This window comes from Nilaparvata lugens, chromosome 6 (assembly GCF_014356525.2).
Source record: "Nilaparvata lugens isolate BPH chromosome 6, ASM1435652v1, whole genome shotgun sequence".
Lineage (NCBI taxonomy): Eukaryota > Metazoa > Arthropoda > Insecta > Hemiptera > Delphacidae > Nilaparvata > Nilaparvata lugens.
The window spans coordinates 12,824,207-12,850,203 of NC_052509.1; the positions used below are offsets into that span (position 1 = coordinate 12,824,207).

The window sequence follows — 25,997 nt, forward strand, 5'->3', positions numbered from 1 at the left end:
AGAGAGAGAGAGAGAGAGAGTGAAAGAAAAGGAGAGTAAGAGAGTGAGTGAGAGAAAGAGTGACTGAGATAGAATGAGAGAGTGAAAGAGAGTGGGAGTGTGAGAGAGAGAAAGAGAGAGAGAGAGAGTGAAAGAAAAGGAGAGTAAGAGAGTGAGTGAGAGAAAGAGTGACTGAGATAGAATGAGAGAGTGAAAGAGAGTGGGAGTGTGAGAGAGAGAAAGAGAGAGAGAGAGAGTGAAAGAAAAGGAGAGTAAGAGAGTGAGTGAGAGAAAGAGTGACTGAGATAGAATGAGAGAGTGAAAGAGAGTGGGAGTGTGAGAGAGAGAAAGAGAGAGAGAGAGAGAGAGAGAGAGTGAAAGAAAAGGAGAGTAAGAGAGTGAGTGAGAGAAAGAGTGACTGAGATAGAATGAGAGAGTGAAAGAGAGTGGGAGTGTGAGAGAGAGAAAGAGAGAGAGAGAGAGTGAAAGAAAAGGAGAGTAAGAGAGTGAGTGAGAGAAAGAGTGACTGAGATAGAATGAGAGAGTGAAAGAGAGTGGGAGTGTGAGAGAGAGAAAGAGAGAGAGAGAGAGTGAAAGAAAAGGAGAGTAAGAGAGTGAGTGAGAGAAAGAGTGACTGAGATAGAATGAGAGAGTGAAAGAGAGTGGGAGTGTGAGAGAGAGAGAGAGAGAGAGAGAGAGAGAGAGAGATAAAGTGACCACTGACTTTTGACCAGCGGTTGTGATCATCAATCATCATACAGTGATCATCGTCATAATCACTGTCAGAAACAGAGGTAGCCTATCACAGTTGTAATGGTCATATCATACAACACTGTTTCAGACGGCGTTTATATTCAATTGTACGCGACAGGCAACCTGTTGAGGACCTGGTTTGACCACTGTTTAATTTTAAACGGGGTTTTGGAGCCGTTTTGTTACAGTTACCGTACCGTTGAAAACTTTATTGTCAGGGTACAGTGTTTTGAAATGTACACAGTTTGAGAGCTGTACTGCTTTGAAAACTGTACGTTTTTGCAACTGTCCGTTTTTATACCGTATCGTTACAATAAGATACCGTTCTATCAGCGTTAACTGTACTATAGTAAGATCGACGCTATAATGGCAGTGGAGACAGGAGAACAGCGAGGTCCACGTATGGCAGTGGAGAAAGATAGCAAAACAATGTTGCAGATTCTCTGTCTTGTCAATGCCTTCTATAGACGGTAGCTGATACAGGTTTATTGATGTAATATTTATTTATTTGTTTCTTTATTCGTGGACAGAATCACAAATCATAAAAATATGATTAGAAAGGAACAACAGGCTTGGCCCAAATCTATTCTATTCCCAAATTTTTATAAATTAATAAAATGTCCAAAAAATAGGTTATGTTTCTACTGTAAAACGTTGAAGTTCAATTTTCGTCCAAAAATATATATAAGCTAAAAATTTTGAATTTAGAGAAATTAAAACATCAAACTATATTTAAATATGACACTCAATTATCACTTCACATTGAATTAATCAAGTTATTAACTGTTCATTCTCATTAAAAATAATTAATTATAGTTTATTAAGCAGGAAATTGAATTCCTCAATGATTTCATGATGAATTTTCATAATTAAGCTAAAATATTTTGTTCATTAATTATTAATTCTACATTGTTAAAAGACGATCTGGCAACAGAGCAAAGCGAGAAAGAGATAACGCTATCCGCTTTGTTGAATGATAGACAAGGATAGCAATACCACTAATCACTATAATGCAGTTGACTGTATAGTGAGGTCCACGTTATAATGGCAGTGGAATAGGAGTACAGCATTGTCGATTCTGTACCTTGCCACTGCCTCCTGTAGAGGATAATACCAGTATAATATCTTATGTAATATTAAATGTTCATTCGTGTTTGGAATTATCAATAATTATCAAATTTTATTCGCTAAGTAAATACATCTCTCAATGATCAAATAATGGATTTTCATAATTGATATTTAATAGTATATTGTTGATCAATAATTGAATGAAAAATACTAAGAAATTGTCAAAAAACCACTGATTTATTGATAATTAGAAAGACCGGTTTCGGTTATTACACCACATTAACCGAAACCGGTCTTTCTAATTATCAATAAATCAGTGGTTTTTTGACAATTTCTTAGTCTTTTTCATTCAATATGAATAATTACCACAATATCAACTTCTCAACTACACAAAAAGTTGGTTAATTATGTTTCCACATCGTAAAAAAACGACCTAGAAACATTGAGGAGCTAGAAAAGGATAGCGCTATCTGCTTTGTCATATGATAGACAAGGATATAGCAACACTAATGTTAATTAGATACCGCCATTAAAACGTGGACCCAACCATAGTGGTATTTTTTATTTATACTTGTGGATTTTATTGGCAGAGAGCTTTTCGTTGCAAACAGAAATATTAACTTGATGCTTTTAAAAGGATAGGTGATAGAATATAACGAAATAGAATTATTATTGACGTCCATAATAATTTATTCAATGAAACATAGATTAGAATCGACGTCGATAATCGGAATTCCAATCAACACCTTACTGTTTTAATGGCAAACTATAATAATTTTACATCTAAATATTATTTACAGTGTCATAAAACAGTATTCAAAAAAATGAAAATTCATCGCTTTGAAGTTATTCCATTGTCAATGATTGGATACAAGTACGTTTATGACTTATCACCTTTGAATTTATTCTATTTTCGATGATAAACACTTCAATTAATGTCAACCGTGTCAGAGAATATCACATAAAACGGTGGCAAACGAATCTAAACTTCAAATTTGAGTAGCCAACACGTTTGAACAGCTCAAAAGCCATTACGAGCAGACATGCTTGTCACTAATACTCTAGGACATGGTTTTATGATGGTCATTCATTATGGGTGCTTTCAGTAGGGTGATTAATGTATGGATAGAGTGCTTGTTTGTGTCAAATGAATGCTACTTTATACAAATGTTTAGCAAATTTTGTTTTATGTACTTGAATATTAGTATACAAGTGTTGAGCCACTGGTGTATTGATTATGTATCGTAGAGGGGTAATTTGGTTTTACAGGGTATATCAGCATATTGAGCACTACACTTCGAATGATAAAGTACTAAAGCTTCATATAGATAAGTTAGTATAAGCTTAGAGAAACAATAGCGTAAGTAGATATCCAATGGTATAGGGCGTTTATGTCGCAACTTTTACTCTTATCTCAAGCCGATAGTCCACGTAGTTCTTTCCCGTGAAGCTGTGTGACGCTGGTAGTCTCTCTTATTGTGCCGTTGAAACACTCTCACTCGGCCAAAACAGTGAAAATCTTCAATGTTGAGGTGATAGAAATGCGACTAATGTGATATTTTCGAGCTCAAAATTAAAGTGTTTTATTCTTTATTTTGTGAATTTATAGTTTGTTTCATGTTTTTAAGAAACTTTCATTATTAATCCATCCAAATTTAAAATTGTTTGTTTTATTCTAATTTATATTTTAGATTGTGATTTGGTGTAGAAATTTGAATGGACATAACCTATAATATTTGGACAATTTAAAACTAAATTAGGAAATTGAAGAAGTTTTAGGCAATAGCCTGTTTTTTCTTTTCCGATTCTTGTATTTTTTGCTAACCTTATAAATAAATAAATAAATAATCGACAGTAATCGGCATGGGATAAAAGTAAAAGTTGCGACATAAACGCCCTATACCATGAGATATCTACTTATGCTATCGTTTCTCTATGGTATAAGTTAACAAAGTTACCAAAGAGTAACGTCGTCTAAACTTCACCAGAGAGCGAAGATAGCATAAACAATCTATCATATTCTGAGCATTCAGATTTATATTCATAAAAGGAAGAAAGGAGGAAAAATACCTAGCCAACTATGGTGTCCCATGTAATAAGCGGGAGGATGGTATAAAAGTGAGGAATAAAGGGTGAGGAGGAGCGGAAAAGGGGAGAATTAGAGAAGAAGGTAGGAAAAAAGAGAGAAAAACATGAGCAAAAATTGTAAGGGATTCCACTTTCAACAAATGTATCTAAAAGAAATGGCCTTGCAGACAGTAGTTAGAGCAGAAATCTCGAGACTCATACGTCGATATGGAAGAACAAGTTACTGTAGGTCCAGGTTTTTGATTTGTAGTTTAGTTTTTCTACAAATCTATTGCTGCGTTTGAACCAAAGCTATTAACAAAATTTTAATAACTTAATCCTTTTAGATTCTATTAGACTGAACGAAACTTGAGAAACACATATGTTCATCATGTGTATGATAAGTTATGTTCAATCTAATAGAATCCATAAATATTAAGTTATTAACATTTTGTTAATAATTTTGGTGTAAACGCAGCTTTAGAGTCTATGAGGAAGTGGTCCGGAATAAGGTTTATTATCTAAGTGCTATAGATCAACTGTTTCCTTAAACATTCAATATTGGTGTGATATGTGACATATATATTTCCAGTGGGTCTTAATAATGATATATTATTGACAATTGAATTTGAAGTGTTATAAAAACTGTTAGACTTTAGGTACATTGATTATATGCAAAAGTAAAAAAAAACTTGAATTCAAGAAAACATTAAGTTGCTTTTACACCAAAGTTATTAACAAAATGTTAAGAACTAAATCCTTATAGATTCTATTAGATTGAACATAACTTATCATACACATATGTTCATCATGTGTAATAAGTTATATTCAATCTAATAGGATTGAGATATAAACATTTTGTTAATAACTTTGGTGTAAAAGCAGCTCTGCTAATGTAGGCTCACTTCGAGCTATCATGAGTAAGGCCTAAAATTAAAAACAATTTATGAATTTTCTTCTACTCACTGTACGTTTTCAGCTGAGCCACCTGAGTTGTAAGCAAGGGGGCAGCTGTTCCATTGAGTCCCCCCGCCTGAGAAACAGCTGTGACCTTGTGCTGCTGTTGCATGACCTTGAGCGATGGCGGGGCACCCAGCCGGGGGGGTGCTCCCCCCGTGACACCACCACCAACACCACCACTCTGTGCCACGGCCATCAGACGGGGTCGCTTCAGGGGGGGAACCAGTCTGGGCCCGGGTCCCCCTGCACCCCCCAGGGCACCCGGGAATGCTGCTGTGGCTGACGCGTAGTAACTGCAACAGAAAGAGAGGGAGTGATTTTATTATTGATTGATTGATACAATAAGTACATCATCAGAATTATAGGGAGAGAAAAAATAATTTAACCTTTTGTATGCTATTCCTCTCAGTACATATAAGTACAGATAAGGTTACACATAAGCCTTGTACACACGTCCGTACAGATTCGCGCAAACAATCGTATGAACATATGCCTCAACATTCACTGTACGTCCTTGTGGACGCGATCCACGTATGCCTCAGCATTCAAAAAGCTATCTGATTTGCAGACGACACGAAGACATGGTAGATGTAGATTTTCCACAACATGACAACAATGGCGTCATTCCATCATTGAAGATAGTTATCACAAATTGCAGCAGTAACATTTTATTTCAATGACTTATATAATAAAATCAAAAATAAAACTTGACAAACGATGTTGGTGGGTTGAACGATTGTAGGTTGAAGTAAGGAAATAAATTGCTACATGACATAATATTGACAATTCAATCTTTCTTAGGTTGTCAAAACATTATGTTGTTAATATACTGAATCTAATTCAACTAGTTATCTAAACAAAAAATGATATCATCATGAGGGAAGCAATAACTCCACAAGAACGATTGGCTCTAACTTTGAGATTCTTGGCATTAGGCGATTCATTTGTTGGTTTCCAATATCTATTCAGAATCTCAAAAAAAGAAAAATTCTACAATAATTCCAGAAGTTTTGATGACCTAATCAAAGCACTTAACACTGTCTCACAAAATTGACAGTCTTCTTTAAGGAAATTAGCCATAAATTGAATCAAATACTAAATTGCTGCCCATTTTAAACTAACTCTGCTCATACACATGACAAAACAAGATTCTCCAAAAGATTAGCTTCAAGATTTACCTTCAAGGGAATACTAGTTCAAAGTTTGAATAAATCTCTCTATAGATAGCCTAGCTATCTAAAACGTATAATATCATATTGAAGATTACAATTTTAATTAACAACTCTGATTGATAACATGAAACAAACACAATATGATTTTTGATAGCCACAGTAAAATAATATTTGAGCTATACTTTCTTTTAGGAACCCTGTAGAGAAGCTTTTTTCACTTAAATTATGCAGTTCTAAATTTGTTAATCATGATACGAATTATATACTCCATGCATGTTTCTATTTAAATATTTGACAATCCACATATCCTACAAAATTACAAAAATCCTACAATTTACAATTAGTTATTGGATCACAATTTGATTTGTCATTCATTAACCCAATTCATTGGAATTAGGTTATGACGCCTTCAATGTTTACGTTTTGCCTCACCCGTATGGCAAAATCGCGTCCACACGTACATTCAATGCTCGCCCGAGGCGCCTTTGAGCACGCCAAAATACCGACAGGGTTCCGGTTCGCCCACATGCCTCAGCGAACAGTGTCCACACGTGCGAATGCAAGCCCATACACGTATGCTCACCCGAGGCAAACGTACGTGTGTACACCGTAATAGTCCGAAATAGGTTGAGTCTTGTAGTTGTTCACTTCAAAAAATGTTCATAACGTTGATTTTCGAACTTAGATTCAAATTAAATTTATGAAGAAGAAGGAGAAGTTGATTTTCATCAATCATGGATTATAAGAAAGTATAGGATAATAAATTACTAATTTCTTTGGAATGACTCGAAATTATATAATAGATTCAGAATCAAGAATTGAATACATAATACAATGTTTTTGAAGCCAAATGCAGTCAAATTATTCCAGTTAATTCATCATTAAACATACAATCTTCTATTTGGGGAATACGGTCTCACAAGGTGTCAAAATATCATATAAGATAACTGAAAAAAAACTTATAAATAACAAATACTATCAACATTACAGGAAAGAGAATCATCAAAATTATTTTCCATTGGGAAATCACTAGAAGTGTTCAACTAAAAAACAGCCCACCTATCTCAACATAATACAAAAAGAATAACTTCCCATGTAAAGTTTTTGTTTAATTTTGTACTTTTGAGGTTGAACAAAAGTTTAGACAACAGGCAGTTGTAGAAGAGTTTCAACCTCAAGTAAAGTTCACCCCAAGTTTACATTGAATTTGACTGCTGCTGAGGTTTCAAACTTGGCGTGAAACTTTTTAAAAATGAGAGGCGGCATAATTTTCACTCTACAACCTCTACAATTCACTTTCTTGCTAGAGTTACAACTTTTCCTAACCTCAATTTCAACCTCGGAAGATTGCTGGTGGTTTAACTCACCAATTGTAGAATGCATGTGATTTATCTCCATGTTGTTTTTTCTATCTCCTGTAAACTTATATGATAACTGAAGTGAGAACAATAATAATTGATTGTTAAACATACTCCAACAGAGTTCTACAGATACTGTGAAATGATTTTTCTACAACCAATACACACACTATTTCCTAAGATTGTAAAAAACTTCAAAGCCATCACTCTGATCCAAAATTATTGACCACGCGAGCTCGAAACTCTCTAACCCAAAACTCACAAGACAAACTCATTTCAAACTGCCAGCATTTCTTAAAAATAACATAATTACTCCCCATTCAACCAATGCTAACAAACAGTTCAAAGAGAGCCTCACCATGAAGTCTGTGGGAGGCTTGTATGAGGTTTATAATGATAATTGGTAACCAAAGCCTGTAAAAGGCCTTTACTAGGCTTGTAAAAGATTTCAGCCTATGAATCTAATGACAATAGTAATTATAGGATTGGCTTCTTTGTTTGTGGGGCTTGTTAGCCTTTTAGCCTACAGTGTATTTTACTTAAAACTGTCAGTATACCTGGACTAATAACACTGAAATTCCCCTCTTAACTAATACTGCCAGTACAAACGTGATTCCACTCATCTTTTGACTGTGTGGTTCACTTTCAACTGTCAGTAAACCTAAGCAAGTAACACTAATATTCCGCATCTAACTAATGTTGCCAGTTGAATCTTCATTTCATTCATTTTCTAGCTGTCAGTGGTTCTTATGGATAAAGTCAATGCTTCTCAATTAACTTGTGGTGACAGTTGCAAGTGAATTCAGTGGACAGTGGAAAGGCTATAGGCTGTGTCACTAAAGCCTTTAATACGGCGGCAGAGAGCATGGTATAAACACAGCATCAGCTGTGTGGTTGGGGTTGACATGATGTGTCACAGGACACTAATCTCTTTGTTTTCTCTCTCTTACTCTTATTCTGTTTGTCTCCCTCTCATCAATCTTTCACGATAGCTCCTTCTCTTTCTCAACCTCTCCACTAGTCTCTTGGCTTTCACACTCTCTCTCTCACACTCTCCCTCTTTTGGTAGAGAGTTGGTGGGGAGGATATTTTTAATATTCTTTCCGAAGAATGGACATTGATATGTCCAAAGCTCCGCCAATTTATGTAGATGCATAACAATATAATTATCTATAGTTATTTCATTACAAATTGCTTTTTCATATCATATACAGTTCAATAATTATTTTCTTAGTCTATATTATGTAAATTCATCCATAATTCTGCTGTATTGTAAGCTATTGTATATAAGTGTATAAGCCAGTATTATATTATAATCTACATAAATAAAGTACTCAATCAATCAATCAATCAATCAATCTCCCGGTCGTGTGTTAATGGGAAGGATATTGACATTGGTGTTGCTATCCTTGTCTATCATCCATCAAAGCAGATGGCGCTATCCTTTTTTAGCTCCACAAAGATCATCGAATACAATAATATTATGCATGAATGTAAATCCAACATAACGCACAAAATCCTAGATAATCCTAGAAATCCAAGATCCTAGCACATAATGCACGACAAATATTTGGAATGAATCGTTATGAGAATGGAAAACTTAGTATTTCATTGAAGGAACGTCACAATACAAGACTATTTGTGGTCATTACAACCCGTTCAGAGCCTAATTAGCCAGAAGGTTGTTGAAAAGGGAGTCTCTACCAGCTGCCCGCACTCCAAGTTTGAAGTGTTTGAACGCCTGCGGTAGGAAAAGGGTGAAGAGAAAGGAGAACGATGGATGAAGAAAAAGAGACAGAGAAAAAGAGGAGGTGGAAGAGAAGATTGTTGAGGGGGAAGATAAATATAAACAGAGGACAGAGAGGAAGAAGAAAGAGTTGAATAGATAGGAGTCTCAAAGACAGCTGGGAGAAGGCACAAGTAGTGATAAGAAGATAGATAGAAGAATGGAGGAATAAGAAAAGTGGAGAAGAGAATAAAGCTTAAGGAGGAGATAAAAAGAAGAAGATGAAGATGGAGTGACTGAGAGAGTAATTATTAAGAGATAGATAGAATAGATTAGTTTAGAATTCTTCATTCATGTATGTAACAATATATTGTATTGGCTTTCACACTGAATTTCATCAAATGATAGTATTGCTGATTATTCAACGAATTCTACAAAGCATGCATGGAAAATTATCAATCACAATGGAGAATAAATGCAATTTGAATAACGATAGTATAATATTGAAATGTAACTACATAAATCGGCGGTGTTTCAACAAATAAATTGTCAATTCTCTGAAAAGTATGATATAAAATAATAGCATCCCCATTAACACACGATCGGAAAGGGATGAGGAAGTATTCACCCTCTATTGAAGAGAAAGAGAAAAACAGAGAGAGACAAGAAGAGTGCGAGTAAGAGAAAAAGAGGAAGGGAGTGAGAGACATAGAGAGGCATAGTGAGAGATTGATTGATTGATTATATGCCTTTATTAGGACGGAGTTGGGGCCTCTGTCACTCCCTCTGACCCTGATCCTCTCTGCCACACTAAGAGAGAGAGAGTGAGAGAGAGAGATGAAGTAAGCAATCAAGTCCAAAAGTGTCGAGAATGGTCGTGAAGGCTACTTCAGCTTGAGTGTTGTCTAGACCCTTGAAACTCATCTGGGTCTCAGAGAGTGAGAGAAAGAGGAAATCAGACGTTTCGAGCTGTTTAAGAGAGTGAGTGAATCAGAGGATTCGAGTTCTGAAGGGGAAGGGGAAAGAGAGTTCACGGGAGTTCAGAGGTTTTGAGCACTACAAGACTTGTACAAAATACTTGAGCACGACTGGACCCTTAACCATTGAGCACGCAATGACATAATGCACACATAGACCTGACTAATTGTCTGTAAAAACATACATCATATATTTCAGACAAGAGGGAAAGTCTCCAATACTTGAGGGGAGTAGAGAGTCTCTAATACTTGAGGAAAGTCTCTAATACTTGAGGAGAGTCTCCAATACTTGAGGGGAGTAAGAAAGATACTTGAGACAAGTAGTAAGGGGAGTAAGGCTACTGAGAGTGGTTGAGCCCTAATGATAGAGATGTGTAATAGATTATGGGGCTCCTAAGGGCTTAATGGATTTTCAGGGCTACAATGAGCACTCGTTAGTCTAGATTCTTCTTTTTGGGGTTTTGACTGAAAACAAAATAGTTTTTTCGCCACACTGCACAGAAAACAGCTGTTTTCCAGTCCCTACGTAGATCTGAAAGACCTTGTTTGCAGACGACTCCCGTCTGACGGCCGGAAAGTGTTCTCTTTTCAGCCGCTTGGAAGTCCATAGTTAATAAGTCATCTGCTAGATCGGGCGAGTCTTACTTTCTTCATCAAAGTCGCCATGATTTCAATTCGAATTTAGAATCAAACTAATACAGCATTCACTTCGCAACCATTTTTATTCAATTATTTATTGTTGATTAGCGCATTCCAAATTTTCAAAAATGCTTGAAGATGACGACGCCCGTGATATTCCAAGTGAAATTTCAAAAGAATCTGAAATCCTGACTGCATATCTTCTACCACTGAAATCAAGAGATAGGTACGATAACAAGTATTCTTTATTTATTTTGTCAGCAATACCTGTAGTGTGGCGAAAAATATCGTTCGCACCACTGGCAAAAATGTTCTTTCGCCACACTTGGATGTAATGAGCTGGTTTACGTGCGTCATATGGAGGCCAAAAGTGATTGTTTTCCGACCAGGCCGGTAAAACTTTACGGCCCTAGGGCTGTAAAATGACCTTGAATAACAGCTTATCGTGTCCGATCTCACAAAAATCATAGAGAGATAATCTCATAACGACTGTAATAATCTATATAATTATGTATCGTGAATCGCGGTATTATGTCTATAATATATTTTATAAATTACTGTTTCATAATTTAATATTTATTATTGTGTTTTTGATATCAAACAATAGAATACGATGATATCTCCATAGCCTCAACAATATAATGTTGGCTGCATTGTCCATTGTCAGAAAGGTCAGGAAGTATTTAAAAGTGAAGAATCGAATTTGAAATCAAAGTACAATAATTGTATCAATATTTAAAAGTGAGGTAGAGTAATAATTGTTTCTTTTTTATTATCGAATTCCACTTCTTAATGCAATACAATCAACAATAATAATAAGAAAATACAGCAGAGATCTAAAGTTTAAGGTAAGCTTACTGGTGAAACTTAGCCTTGACTGAAAAATTCCTAGTAATTTTTCCGTAATTCATTATTGAAACTTTTAATAATTTTTCTTCAATATTAAACCATATAGAGAAAACATTAGGCCCACTCAAGATTGAATCTTCGAATGTTTTCTCTATGATTTAACTATTTTCAGAGCAATATTTTGTTGTGAAAATGCCGGCAAACCGGCTTCAAATTTGCTGCTATACACTATATTATAGTAGCCTACATACGTTACCTGACTTAATTCAGAGTGAAAATTTTATTGTGAGACACATAATAATATTAATTTTAATTATATAAGTCATGAGCCAAAGTCTGTTGTACGTTTTTTAGGAGTGAAGTAAACTATTTTAGAAGTTTACAGTACAGTATTACGTGTATGCTAAGTGTTATCAGTCAGGCCCCTATGTTCAACAATACGCAATAGCCGAGAGCGTAAAGGCATAATACATCAGAACTCAAAGCTCAGTGAATAACAAACATTATCTAGGTTCAAATCTCTGTCAATGACTTTTTTTTGTCGATGAATTTCGACTTTTATTACCTATTTTTTATATTAGTTACCATAATTTAAATTTAATTTTTTTAGATATATTTTGAGACAAAACTGTGAAATATGCAATTATATTATAAATCACTATTGTAAATTATTAGTTAGTAATATTGAAATTAATTGACAGTAAAAGTTGTCATAACCAAGATTCAAACTATCAAAATAGGCTGTTTGAATTTTATTTATTTTTTAATTTCTTATATATTGAGAAGTTTTTTTTTTGTGTGGCGAAAAATAGCGTTCGCACCATGGGCAAAAATGTATTTCCAGCTCTCAATCTTTTCTAGTCCTCGGCCGTCCGATTTCGAGCCGGAAATATCTCATTTTCGGCCCTAGGTGCGAAATATACTATTCCGGCTCTCAATATTTTCTAGTCCTCGGCCTACGGCCTCGGCCTAAAAGATGAATTTAGGATTCCAATTTTTGGTTTATTTTTTCTTATTGTATTGAGTCGAATATATTATGAGAGTGGGATATAATATGCTATTTATAATGTGGGGCTTGGTACAGCGAGGTCCACGTTATAATGGCAGTAATTGATGAACATTGGTGTTGCTATCCGTGTCTATCATTCGACAAAGCAGATAGCACTATCCTTTCCTAAAATCACAATGTTGCTAGAACGTTTTTTAATAATGTAGAAATATAGTTAATAAACGGAATATATTATTTCAACTATGAGTATCATTAAAAAAATATATTTTCTTGACGAATTAAATACGATTATTGATTATGTAAAACGAGAATTCATAGTTAATATTACATAAGATATGCCGGTATCAGCTATCCTCTATAGAAGGCAGTGGGAAGGCAGAGAATCGACAACGCTGTTCCCTATATTTCTTCACCGCCATTATAACGTGGACCTGACTATAGTATCTCAGCTTCAAAGCGTGTATTTCTGGTGAGACAGCTTCAAATTCAATTGGCGTGTGACGTGAGAGGAAAGTCGAGGAAGAGGAGGAGTAGTGGGGGAAGGAGAAGTAGGTTGAGGAGGAGGCGGAGGAGAAAAAGAAGAGGAAAGAGAAGGTAGAGAAGGACGTGGTCGTGGTGAAGGAGCTGAAGGAGGTAGATGTGGAGGAGGAGGAGGAGTGAGAGGAGGAGGAAGTGGAGGAGTGTATGATGCAACAGGTGATGCCACAAGCTATCTTGCAATATGATAGATAGATACATCAATTTCATCTCAATATCAATTCCCTTCAAATGTGTACTATTCCATTCATAAGGCTTGAAATAGTCTATTATTAGCAGAATTCTATCTTCTCCATTATTATTAATAGTTTTTCTACACCGTCAACAGCATGGATTAATTCTGAGTACGTTGATTTGTCATCTTATCGTTACTGTTATTATACCATTTGTATTATTATCATTTATTTATTTATTTTGAGATATATATGAGAGCACAAGGATAACAACTCATTATTGCTCTCTTAACACATAATATCGGGGCCTCGAGCTTCGCTCGTTATTTATTTATTGATAAACAGAACACAATCCTTCAAAATGTTTGTCAAATGAGGACAAACAGGCACAGCCCAAAACTGTTTCTTCCCCGAATTTTGATTTATACACTATAAATGGTCCAAAAAGTAGGTTATGTTTCATACACTTGAATTCGGGTCCAATTTTGAGTCAAAATAATATTTAAAAACAGAAAAGTTCTAATTTAGACTGTTTACAAACCAAATTGAATAACAAAATATCACTCACTAATCACTAATAAACTGTAAAATAATTATAAACTTTGAATATTATGATATACTCTAATCTAGAGTGATAAACCATGTCATGTCAACAAATCGATTATTTTGATAAAATTTCTAGATATTTCTCGCGAGATACGGTAAGCTGATTGAATGATTACACAGCTGATCTCCTTCACAGGCACACGCATCTTCTGTTATCGACAGACGACGAAATTATACAGACATCTGTTCTTCCAAGGATGAAATATATTTTCAATGTCATTCAGTGAGTTTTCCCAGTGATGAGACATAGTGCAATCGAATTTTTATATCATAAACCTACTATATTCCAAATTTCGTGAAAATCGTTAGAGCCGTTTTCGAGATCCATTGAACATGAATAACCAGATATAAAAATACAGAAATTGCTCGCTTAATATAACAGGATAATAATGCAAGTAAGCAATTTAAAGTGCAATATTCTATACAAATATCGAGATAAATGGAAAGTCTTTATCGATGAAAATACCTACAGAGTAGGATTTGAATATAGAAAATCAGAATGAATGAGAACATGTAGCAATTTTTAGTCAACTCCTTGGAGATTGGAAATATATGTTCTGTCATAACCAGTGAGAACTCTAGAAAATCGAAGGAATAAGAATTTGATACTGTTCATGGTCAAATTCGGAAAATTCAAGAATGTTTCCTGTCAATGTAATTCTATACTGTGTATTGCATAATTCATAATACTCTCTGGTTATTACATAGAACTAGGCTCAATGATCGAGTATATCTCATAAAACATTGGCTCAATAAACTCTAAATTAGGTATCAGGAATGAGTAACCACTGCAAAAAAGATAAGATCGAATTAACCATCGAACAAGCTTTGTTATATTGTTCTTTTTTTAACTCCGATTAAGAAAAGCGTTGAGTATTGAATCCAAAACAGATATTCATTCATTTGCAGCGTTCCACTTTGAGTGGGAACAAGATTATTATTCCTGGTTTCAAACAGAAGAGAAAAAACATTATTATTGACTTTGTCTTCTGAGCGGTGCCAATTCTTATTTGAATTTTCTCATACTTTTCCATTTCCCTCTTCTTGTACTTCTTCTCCTCCTCATCCTTCTTCTTCTGCTTCTTTTTCTTCTCCTTCTCCTCATCCTCCTTCTTCTTCTTTTCTTCTTCTTCTTCTTCTTCTTCTTCTTCTTCTTCTTCTTCTTCTTCTTCTTCTTCTCCTCCTTCTTCCTCTTGTTGTGCTTCTCCCTCCACCGGTTATTGAAGTACCTACTAGCCAAATCTACAGTCTACAATCATTATCATTTCCATTATACTTTGTTCTACAAATAAAATATTATATTGATGTTGAGGTAAATGAGAGAGGATTGAAAGAGAAGATCGTGAGAGAGTGTCGTTGGGAGATAAAGGAAGAGACCAGTAATGAAAGTAAGACGAAGAGGAAGAAGGAAATGGAATGAGATAGAGTATTGGAGTGAAATAAGAAGATGGGGAAAGATAATAATAATTATTGAAGTATGAGAAAGAGAAGGAAGAAAAAGGAATGAGTGGAAATATTGACGAGGGTGAGAGAGAAGAGAGGGACTAAAAGCAGGAACGAAATCGCCCCCAGGAAAGTCAAGGATAAAAGTCTTGAGAGGTATATTAATAAAATGGAATTCAATATATAACGAGCAACGTGATTTGTTGATCGGGAAAGGAGAGTGGGGTGGGTGATTTATAGCGCAGAGGGGGAAGGGTAGAGTTAAGAACAAAAAGAAGTGAACGAACGAGAAGATGAAGAAGAGTAAGATAAAGTAAAGATGGGAGAAAAAAGAAGTAAGAGTTTGAGAAGAAGAAGAGAAAGAGAGAGAGTGAGTTGGAGTTGAAAGAACGTGTGGATAAAAGTGGAAGATTGGTTCTTGAGTGTGTAGAGCAGAGTTAAACATCGGTTCAATTGGGAAATAATAATTTCGCCATTCTTCTTCGTAAAAGCGAAAAGTTGAAGAAGCAGAAGAGGAAAAAGAAGAGAAGAAGAAGAAGAAGATGGAGACAGAAGATGTAATCGAAGGCTGAAGACAATAGAGGGGTGGAATAATAGCCGTATTGGAATTTCCACCTTTCTTAACCCGGCCTTTTTTTCACTAGTCACTCTGTACTGAGTATTGGGTACTTTTCAGACCTATTACGAGTATTTGAGATCTAATTCATGTTCTTCTTCTTCTCCTCCTTCTTTCTCTCCTTCTTCTTCTTTCTCTTCTTATTTTTCTTCTTCTACGTCTTCCACTTATCCTACTTCGCCAAGTAATTCTCTTTATTGATTTCCTTCTCCACCTTAATCGTCTCTATTCATCTCATATTTGAGTGGAAAATGTTTCAATTGCCATTATGGCTAATCTACCATGCAGCAGTTTCCACCAAAATTATCATGCTTAGCCATTTTAGTACCAACCTTGTTCCATTATTTTCTGCCTTCACTAGATTTTTGATTTGTTCTACTCTCCCTTCAAGACAATGACAGTGGAGAATAACGGGAGAACAACATTGCCGATTCTCTGGCTTGCCTGCCACTGCATTCTATAGAGGGTAGCTGGATACCGGTAGCTGATAACGGATGTGATATTAACTATCCATTTTGTTTAATGAAAATGATCAATTATATTCTATTCGTCAAGAATATATATATATTTCTCAAGCCCAATAATTGTCTCAATTATTGAGATTCAACAATAAAAAATTCACGTTATAATGGCAGTATTTGATTAACATTGGTGGTACTATCCTTGTCTATCTATCATTCGATAAAGCAGATAGCGCTATCCTTTTCCAGCGTTGACATATTTTTGTCAATGTAGAAACATAAAAAATTGATAAAACATTTTATCTCGATTATGAAAATTAAATCAAACGAGGCGATTAAATCTGGACTGGAATTGTTACTGAAACCCTTGAAATTACTATTCAATAAAATTCTAAGAGAAAGAATAATACCAGCTAAGTGGAAATGGAGTAAAGTGATTATCCTATTTAAGAAAGGATCCAGATCAGACATGAAAAAGTATCGGCCGTTACCTTAACGTCAACCTTGTATAAGGTATTTACAATAATAATAAAAAACCGAATGATTAACAGGATTTATGAAAACCACTCAATAGATCAAGCCGGATTCAGACCAGGCTTCTGAGCTGTTGATCAATTACAGGCCGCCAATCAGTTAATAGAGAAATGCCAGGAGTATAAAATCCCTCTATATTTAGGATTTGTTGATTTTCATAAGGCTTTCGACAGTTTGAAACACGTCAAAATGTGGGAGTCATTGATGACGGCTGGAGTGGAAAGAGAGTTTATTGATATAATTGAGAGTTTATACGAAAATAGTGAGGTCTATGTGGAGCTGGAGAGAAGAGGAAGGAGTATGAAAGTGGAAAAAGGTGTCAAGCAAGGCTGTCCGCTGTCACCAATAATCTTCAACTGTTGTTTAGAGCATATTTTACAGCAATTGCATTGGGAGAATAGAGGAATGATGATAAATGGAGTCCAACTGAATAACTTGCGATTTGCCGACGATGTGATGTTGGTCGCTGGAAGTGCTGGGGAGATGACAGAAATGTTGAATAAACTGATAAAGGCCAGTGAAAGTATGAGCCTTCAATTGAATGCGAGCAAAACAAGAGTGATGACAAATTTCAACAAGGAGGAAGTAATGGTGACATGTGGTAATGAAGAATACGTCGAGGAGTATGAATATTTAGGACAGCTTCTATCTTTTGATAACTGAACTGAGAAGGAGGTAAAACAAAGGATGGAGAAAATATTGGTAATTGAAAAAAATATTCAAAGGTGAATTCTCAAACAGATTGAAATCAAACGTCTTGAGGAAATGCATATACCCGACAATTTTATATGGTGCACAGACCTGGTCATTAACATCGCAGCTAGATAGGAGACTCGAGACTACCCAGACGAAAATGTCGAGGAGCATACTTGGTCTACGGTTGAATCAGCGAGTCAGAAACACCCAGATCCTGCAGCAGGTGAGAATTAAATATCTTCAAAAGGAAGCGCATCTCGTCAAATGGAAATGGGCAGGAGATGTGGCGAGGATGGCACCGGGACGCTGGGCAAAGATATGGACCAAATGAATTCCGCGCGACAGAAGAACGATAGGACGCCCAACCATTAGATGGAGGGACGAGATCGCTCAGCGTGTAGGAGATATGTGGCCGACAACAGCCAGGGATCGGAGAAAATGGCAAAGAATCATGGACAATTTGTAAATATATTGTGAATTTTGTTATCTCTAGATGTTTTTTAGTAACTGCCAACCAAAAATTACCTCAATTGAGAAGCTTTTGTTCATTTCATGAATGTCAATAAAGCTATTATTATTATTAAAATGAATTATTCAACCATGGAGAAATATATTTTCCTGACGAATTGAATATTATTGATTAATTTAAACAAAAACAAACAGTTAATATTACATCAGATATACCGGTATCAGCTAGCCTCTATAATAATGATAATAATATAGATCTAATATATATAGATATATAATATATAATCTATAGATATAATATATAATATAGAATTCTGGTCGAGGGTAAACACGACCAGAGGAGTTTATTCAAATTATAGACATGATCACAAAAAGCATAAGGTACGATTATTTACAAAGTATTAATACAATTGGTTGATTACTTGCTGATCTAAGAAAATGTGGCCCCCACTACATATGAATATGTGTCGGGATGCCACTAATTTTGCTATTGTTTAAGATTTTATGCCAAAAGTTAAAAATTCTAATAAAGGTACATTTTGCGAGTCATTAGAAGTTCATAAAAACCACGTTTCTATACACAAATTTGAAAAAGAAAACTGATAACCTAAGATGTAGAAATTTTATAAGAATTAAACATAAAAAACATTTATACTCATAGGAAAAAATCATTATAATGAAGAAAATGAGAATGAAACAGTAGGGAAAATTTTTCATAGAACTAATTGTTCTCCATGATTGATTCTATTGGACAGGAGCCACTTTTTTGTTTAGATTTAAATGAATTGATTGGAACTGTTTCTTCAATAGCTATTGGCAGTTTATTGAAAATTTTTGGTCCCAAATATGTGGCTGACCTCTGAGCAGCTGATGTTGTCATCCTGGGAATTGCCAAGTCCATGTTCCTGCTGCGTGTTCCTTGCGGGTGATTCAAATTGATGAAGAGTTGTGGGTTCTTTCTGGTGAATGTTAGAAGTCTGTGAATGTAAATCTGTCTGATGCTGAGGATGCTGAGCTCCGAGTATAGTAGTACTGAAGGGAAGAGTGGATGTTTGCGTTCTATTATCCTCAAAATTAGCTTCTGAACCTTGAAGATAGGATCGATGTGGCAGAAATTTGTAGCTCCCCAGGCCAAAATGCCATATCTTGCTATGGACTCGACTATTGCATAATAAACATTTTTCATCATGTCTATTGATAGTAGCTGCCTCAGTTGGATGAATTTGTAAATTCATTTTCTGATTTTAGCCGTTTGATGTAAAATGTGTTTATCCGAGCGAAGTAATTCATCTATTATGACTCCTGAATATTTTATATTGTTTGTGCACTCCATTGAAGGACAATTACAATTCATACTATCCAATTTGCAATGATGTAGTTTGATTGTCTGCTTAGAAGGCTTCTTGGAGTCTGTTAGTGAGAAAGCAATGAATTTTGTTTTTGAGGCATTAATCGTCAGAATGTTATTGAAGAGCCAGGAGGTAAGTTTTCCCATTCCAAGTTCAGCTGACCTGAAGACGTCATCCCAGCTGGTTCCCCGGAATAATACTGCTGTGTCATCGGCGAAGGCGATAATCTTGCCACCGACATCCATAGAGCACAGCTCGTTGGCAAAGATGAGGTAGAGTATTGGTCCAAGAACGGTTCCTTGTGGTACTCCGAAGCTAACTGGCAGGCCATCTCCTGCACTTAGGTTTCTCCCAATCCTGACTCTCTGCCTACGATTTTCCAGATATGACTTGAACCATTCTGATACAACACCTCTTACACCCATAGCATGAAGCTTTTTCAGTGAGATGCTATGAGATACTGTATCAAACGCCTTTGCTAGATCCAGAAATACTGCAAGGCATTTTTTACCATTATCCAAATCGTTAATTACGGACCTTGTCAACTCAAATATAGCATCACCTGTACATCGGTTTTGTCGAAAGCCATACTGATTGGGTGACAACAGGTTTTTTGATTCAAGATAATTAACTAATCGTTTTTTACAAGTTTTTCAAGGATCTTTGAAATATTACTGACTGATGCTATTGGCCTATAGTTGTTGAGTTCAGATCTATCGCCACCTTTATGTAAAGGTCTCATACAAATTTCTTCCATTGAATTTGGAAAGACGCCACTTGAAAGACTCTTATTGGAAACATCCGCTAGCGGTATTGCAATGTGCTCTTTTACTGCTTTCAGAGTTCTGATCATTATATCATTCTATTGAATGCAGTGGCAAGGCAGGTGAAGAAGAAGAAGAGGAAGTAGAAAAAGGAATAGGAGTAGAACAGTGTGTTGTGGAAGTAGAAGAAGGAATAGGAATAGAACAGTGTATTGTAGAAGTAGAAGAAGGAATAGGAATAGAGCAGTGTGTTGTAGGAGTAGAAGAAGGAATAGGAATAGAACAGTGTATTGTAAAAGTAGAAGAAGGAATAGGAGTAGAATAGTGTGTTGTAGAAGTGGAAGAAGGAATAGGAGTAGAACAGTGTGTTGTAGAAGTGGAAGAAGGAATAGAAATAGAACAGTGCGTTGTAGAAGTAGAAGAAGGAATAGGAATAGAACAGTGTGTTGCAGAAGTAGAAGAAGGAATAGGAATAGAACAGTGTGTTGTAGAAGTAGAAAAAGGAATAGGAATAGAACAGTGCGTTGTAGAAGTAGAAGAAGGAATAGGAATAGAACAGTGTGTTGTAGAAGTAGAAGAAGAATAGGAATAGACAGTGTGTTGTAGAAGGAGAAGAAGGAATAGGAATAGAACAGTGTGTTGTAGAAGTAGAAGAAGGAATAGGAATAGACAGTGTGTTGTAGAAGTAGAAGGAATAGGAATAGAACAGTGTGTTGTAGAAGTAGAAGAAGGAATAGTATAACAAAATAATCGGTGCGGCGTGAAGCGAATTTAGCGGTGATTCACCGCGTGAATGTATCCGATGAATGAATGAATGAATTGGTGTGACACCAGCCAAGGGTCCGCACCGTCACCGTTCATTGTGTGCCTTATCTTTGCGTTCGGAAACACAAACTGTTCGTCGCTGGTCGCTGAGAGGTTTCAGTTCAGTTGAATTGCATTCAGTTCACTTGAGTTGAGTCGCCGTTCAACAGAATGGAACTGTTTTGTGTGATTGGACAACGGCTGCATTCAGTTATACCCTCGAAACAATGGCCTAATGATAGCTGATATCCCACCTCTTTGTTCCTCATAAACTCACCTTGTTATATCCTCTCTTTCTATACGAAATGATGGCTGGACCTGTCTTTAACACGCCAATAACCTCTATCACTCTCTCTCACAAACACTCTCTCTCATTATTTCTCTATCACTCTCTCTCAAATCATTTTCTTAGAATATATTATGTGAATTCATCTATAATTTTGCTGTATTGTAAGCTATTGTATTTAAGTGTAAAAGCCAGTATTATATTGTAATCCACATAAATAAAGTACTCAATCAATCTCACTCTCTCATTCTTCCTTTAGTACTCTATCTCATTCCCTCTCTCTCTCACTCATTATTTCTCTCCCTCTCACTCATTATTTCACTCTCTCTCTCCCATTCTTTCAGTCTCTCGTTAGCTCCCTCTCTCACTCTCTCTCTCTTCATTCTTTCTTTATCGCTCTCCCACTCTCTATTACTCTCTCTCTCGCACTCTCTCTCTTTCTATCACTCCCTCTACCGCTCTCTCATTCTTTCTCTGTCACTCTCTCTCTCTCTCTTTCTCGCTCTCTCACTATCTCTCTCTCATTCTTCCTCTATTACTTTCTCTCACTCCGTTTCAATCTCTCTCTCACGCATTCTTCCTCTATCACTTTCTCTCTCTCACACTCTGTTTCTCTCTTTTCCTCATATTAGGGAAAGGAACCTTTAGAACCCCCCTATATATTCGGCAGAGAATCAAATTACCACTACCACTTTCTCTTACCCTCTCTTTCCCTATTTTTCTCTCTCTCTCACTCTTCCTCTATCACTCTCTCTATTTTTCAGTCTCATTCTTTCTTTATCACTCTCTTACACACTCTGTCTCTCTCTCTCTGTTTTTCATATCATATACAGCTCAATAATTATTTTCTTAGTTTATAGTTTGTAAATTCATCTATAATTTTGCTGTATTGTGAGCTATTGTCTATAAGTGTGTAAGCCAGTATATATTGTAATCTACATAAATAAAGTACTCAATCAATCAATCTGTCTCTTTTCCTCATATTAGGGAAAGGTGCCTTCAGAACCCTTTATATATTCGGAAGAGAATCAAATTTCCTCTACCACATTCTGAGTCCCTCTCTCTCTTTTTCTCTCTCTCTTTCCCTTTATCTCTTACTCTCTCTCACTCCTCTGACCCACCCCTTTTTCGGAAATATGTACCCTTGGAATCCCCTTTTCGGCAGAGAATCAATTTATTATTGTCTAGGTCTGTTGGCGTGGGTGTGCTTTGAACAACATTGTTGGACAAATCATTAGCGATGATCTGTTCTATAGTGAGGTCCACGTTATAATGGCAGTGGAGAAAGATAGCAGAACAACGTTGCCGATCCTCTATCTTGTCAATGTCTTCTATAGACAGTAGCTGATGCAGGTTCATTGATGTAATATCAACTATTCATTTCCTTTAGAATAATCAATATATTTCATCAAGAATAAAATAATGATATTTTTCAATAATTTCATAATAAATTTGCATAATTAGGATGAAATATTCTGTTAATTAATTAATAATTATGCATTGTTGGAAGACGATCTGTTGCCATACAGAGCAGAACGAGAAAGAGATAGCGCTATCCGCTTTGTTAAATAATGATAGATAGACAAGGATAGCAATACCATTGCTAATGAAACACTGTAATTATAACTAGAAAAGATTGAGAGCCGGAAAAACATTTTTGCCCGTGATGCGAATGATATTTTTTGCCACACTACAGGTATTGCTGACAAAATAAATAAAGAATACAAAATAAAGAATACTCCTTATCGAACCTATCTCTTGATTTCAGTGGTAGAAGATTTTCAGTCAGGATTTCAGATTCTTTTAAAATTTCACTTGGAATATCACTGGCGTCGTCATCTTCAAGCATTTTTGAAAATTTGGAATGCGCTGATCAACAATAAATAATTGAATAAAAATGGTTGTGAAGCGAATGCTGAATTAGTTTGATTCGAAATTCGAACTGAGATAATGGCGACTTCAGATGAAGAAACTTGACACTCGCCCGATCTAGCGGATGTCTTATTAACTACACACTTCCATGAGCGGCTGGAAAGAGTACTCTTTCCGGCCTAGACCGGAAAGAAACCTGTTTCTTACGTCAGATGAGAGTCGTCTGCAATCAAGCCTTTCAGATCTACGTAGGGACTGGAAAACAGCTGATTTCTGTGCAGTGTGGCAAAAAAGTAAAATAGAAACCTGTATTACCTTATTGTGGTGAAAATGAAGCAAAAAGGAGAAGTTGACCCAGTGACACTTCTGGTTTGTGAGCTGATAAATTTCAGTCGAACGGTCTGTGAATACATAATAGAATCCGCAACAACCAGCCGAAAACGGAGGAGAAGCTGAGGAAGAAGAAGAAGAAGAAGAAGAGAAGAAGAAGAAGAAGAGAAGAAGAAGAAGAAGAAGAAGAAGAAGCTGAAGAAGAAGAAGAAGAAGAAGAAGAAGAAGAAGAAGAGAAGAAGAAGAAGAAGAAGGAGAAGGAGAAGAAGAAGAATAGGAAGAACAAGAAGACGAAGAAGAAGAAGGGTGAAAAAAGAGTGTGAGCAAAGTGGAAGTGTCGTTCCCCTCAGGAGTTAGCCAGAGAGACGACGCTTTCAATCTGCTCCTGGGTGAGTCTGAGGGGCGGGGGGACCATTATGCCCCTTTTTCTACTCTTAACCTCCCCAAAACGTCTGGTTTTGGGCTCTCAACTGATTGTTTGTATGTTCTCTTTCTCTCTAACAGGGTTTGGTGGAACGGAATCTGATCTTTCTCAAATTTTCTATCTCGTTTTCTCAACATAGTCTTTCCCTCTCTCTGCCTTGCTTTCCATTCATGAATAAATCCTTAGTTTAATTAATGAAATTAACGTTTTGGTAGAGAGTTAGTGGGAAGGATATTTTTAATATTCTTTCCGAAGAATGGACATTGATATGTTCAAAGCTCCGCCAATTTATGTAGATGCACAACAATATAATTATCTATAGTTATTATATTACAGATTGCTTTTTCATACCATATACTTAATTGGTAATTATTTTTAATTATTTTCTTAGTCTACATTATGTAAATTCATCTATATTTTCTCTGTATTGTAAGCTATTGTATATAAGTGTATAAGCCAGTATACGGTATATTGTAATCTACATAAATAAAGTACTCAATCAATCAATATCGCTCTCTCTGCTATGTTCTCCCAACACTCTCTTTCTCTTTCTTTTCCTCATTCTCTCTCTCATCCTATGTCCCATTCATTCTCTCTCTAATGTTCTCCCAATACAATCTTTTCCTCTCCCTTCCCATTCTCTCCCCCATTCTTTGTCCCACTCACTCTATCTCTTTCTCTTTCTCTCTCTCTCTATCCCTCTCGCTTTATCTCTCTCTCTTTCTATATCGATCTTTCTCTGTTTCAATCAACTCTTCCATTCTCCCATTCTTCCTCATTCTCTCTCCTACAGAATCCCTTTTTCCTTCTTCTCTCTCTCTCTCACTCTATCTCTCTCTGTGTTACTCTCTCACTCCCCCTCTTCTTTCAACGTATCTATCAACTCTCTCATTCTCTCCTCAACGTTTTGGTAGAGAGTTAGTGGGGAGGATATTTTTAATATTCTTCCCAAAGAATGGACATTGATATGTCCAAAGCTCCGCCAATTTATGTAGATGCATAACAATATGATTATTATCTATAGTTATTATATTACAAATTGCTTTTTCATATCATATACAGTTCAATAATTATTTTCTTAGTCTATATTATGTAAATTCATCTATAATTTTGCTGTATTGTAAGCTATTGTATATAAGTGTATAAGCCAGTATATATTGTAAACTACATAAATGAAGTACTCAATCAATCAATCAATCAATCAAAGTACTCAATCAACACATTCTTTCCCTTTCTCTCTTTTTCCTTTTCTCTCTCACTTCTCCATTCTCTCTTTGTGTTCTTTCTCTCTCTCTCTCTGTTACTCTCTCTCTTTTTTCATCGTATCTACCAACTCTCCCGTTCTCTCCCAAACACATTCACTCCCATCCCCTCTTTTTCAGAATCACTTTTCCTTTTCTCTCTCACTCTTCCATTCTCTCTTTGTGTTTTTCTCTCTCTCTCATCCTTTCTCTTACTAAGTCTCTCGCGCTCTCTCTCTCTCTCACTCTCCCATATGTCTACTCTGTACTCGATAACTCTCCTATCCATTTAACGGCCATTTATCGTGCTATTATGTCGCTATAGGAAATCCTTCCCTTGCTAGAAACCGATACAGTATTTCTTATATACTCGAGTAGAATCCACTTTCAGCTACTTCCACGAGGTAACTACCCCTGTTTTCTGCTCAATTAAATCCCAATTCTCCTGAAATTGACTAATGGTAGTTAGAATAGTAAGGAACTTGAAAGAATAACTGCCGGTTGCACAATAGCCGGTTAAATGTTAATCGTGATTAATCCCACGAGAACCAATCAGAGAAGCCGTCTTATCAAAAAGGCCTTCTCTGATTGGTTCTTGTGGAATCAATCACAGTTGAAATTTAACCGGCTTTTGTGCAACCGGACCAAAGAAGTTGATGGTGTGAATACCACTATATTTGTTCAAAATTAATTTCATTTACAGAACAAGGCATTGACAACAGTAACGTCTCATTCTTCCAATTATGGAGAAATATCGCAACATTTCTGGTCATACAATCAAATTTGTATAGAACTCTCTTTCTCTCTCCCCCTCTCTCTCTTTAGGGTTGTGTGGC

At 35.9% G+C, this 25,997-nt stretch overlaps 1 protein-coding gene across 1 annotated transcript in view; it reads right to left on the minus strand.

Moving 5' to 3' along the window:
• Positions 1-25,997, minus strand: part of LOC111047693 — a 409,014-nt gene that overhangs the window by 18,167 nt on the left and 364,850 nt on the right. The window contains exon 6 of the mRNA XM_039430135.1: positions 4,834-5,120. Within this exon, the coding sequence (XP_039286069.1) occupies positions 4,834-5,120 (287 nt within the window). The remainder of the gene's footprint in view (positions 1-4,833; positions 5,121-25,997) is intronic.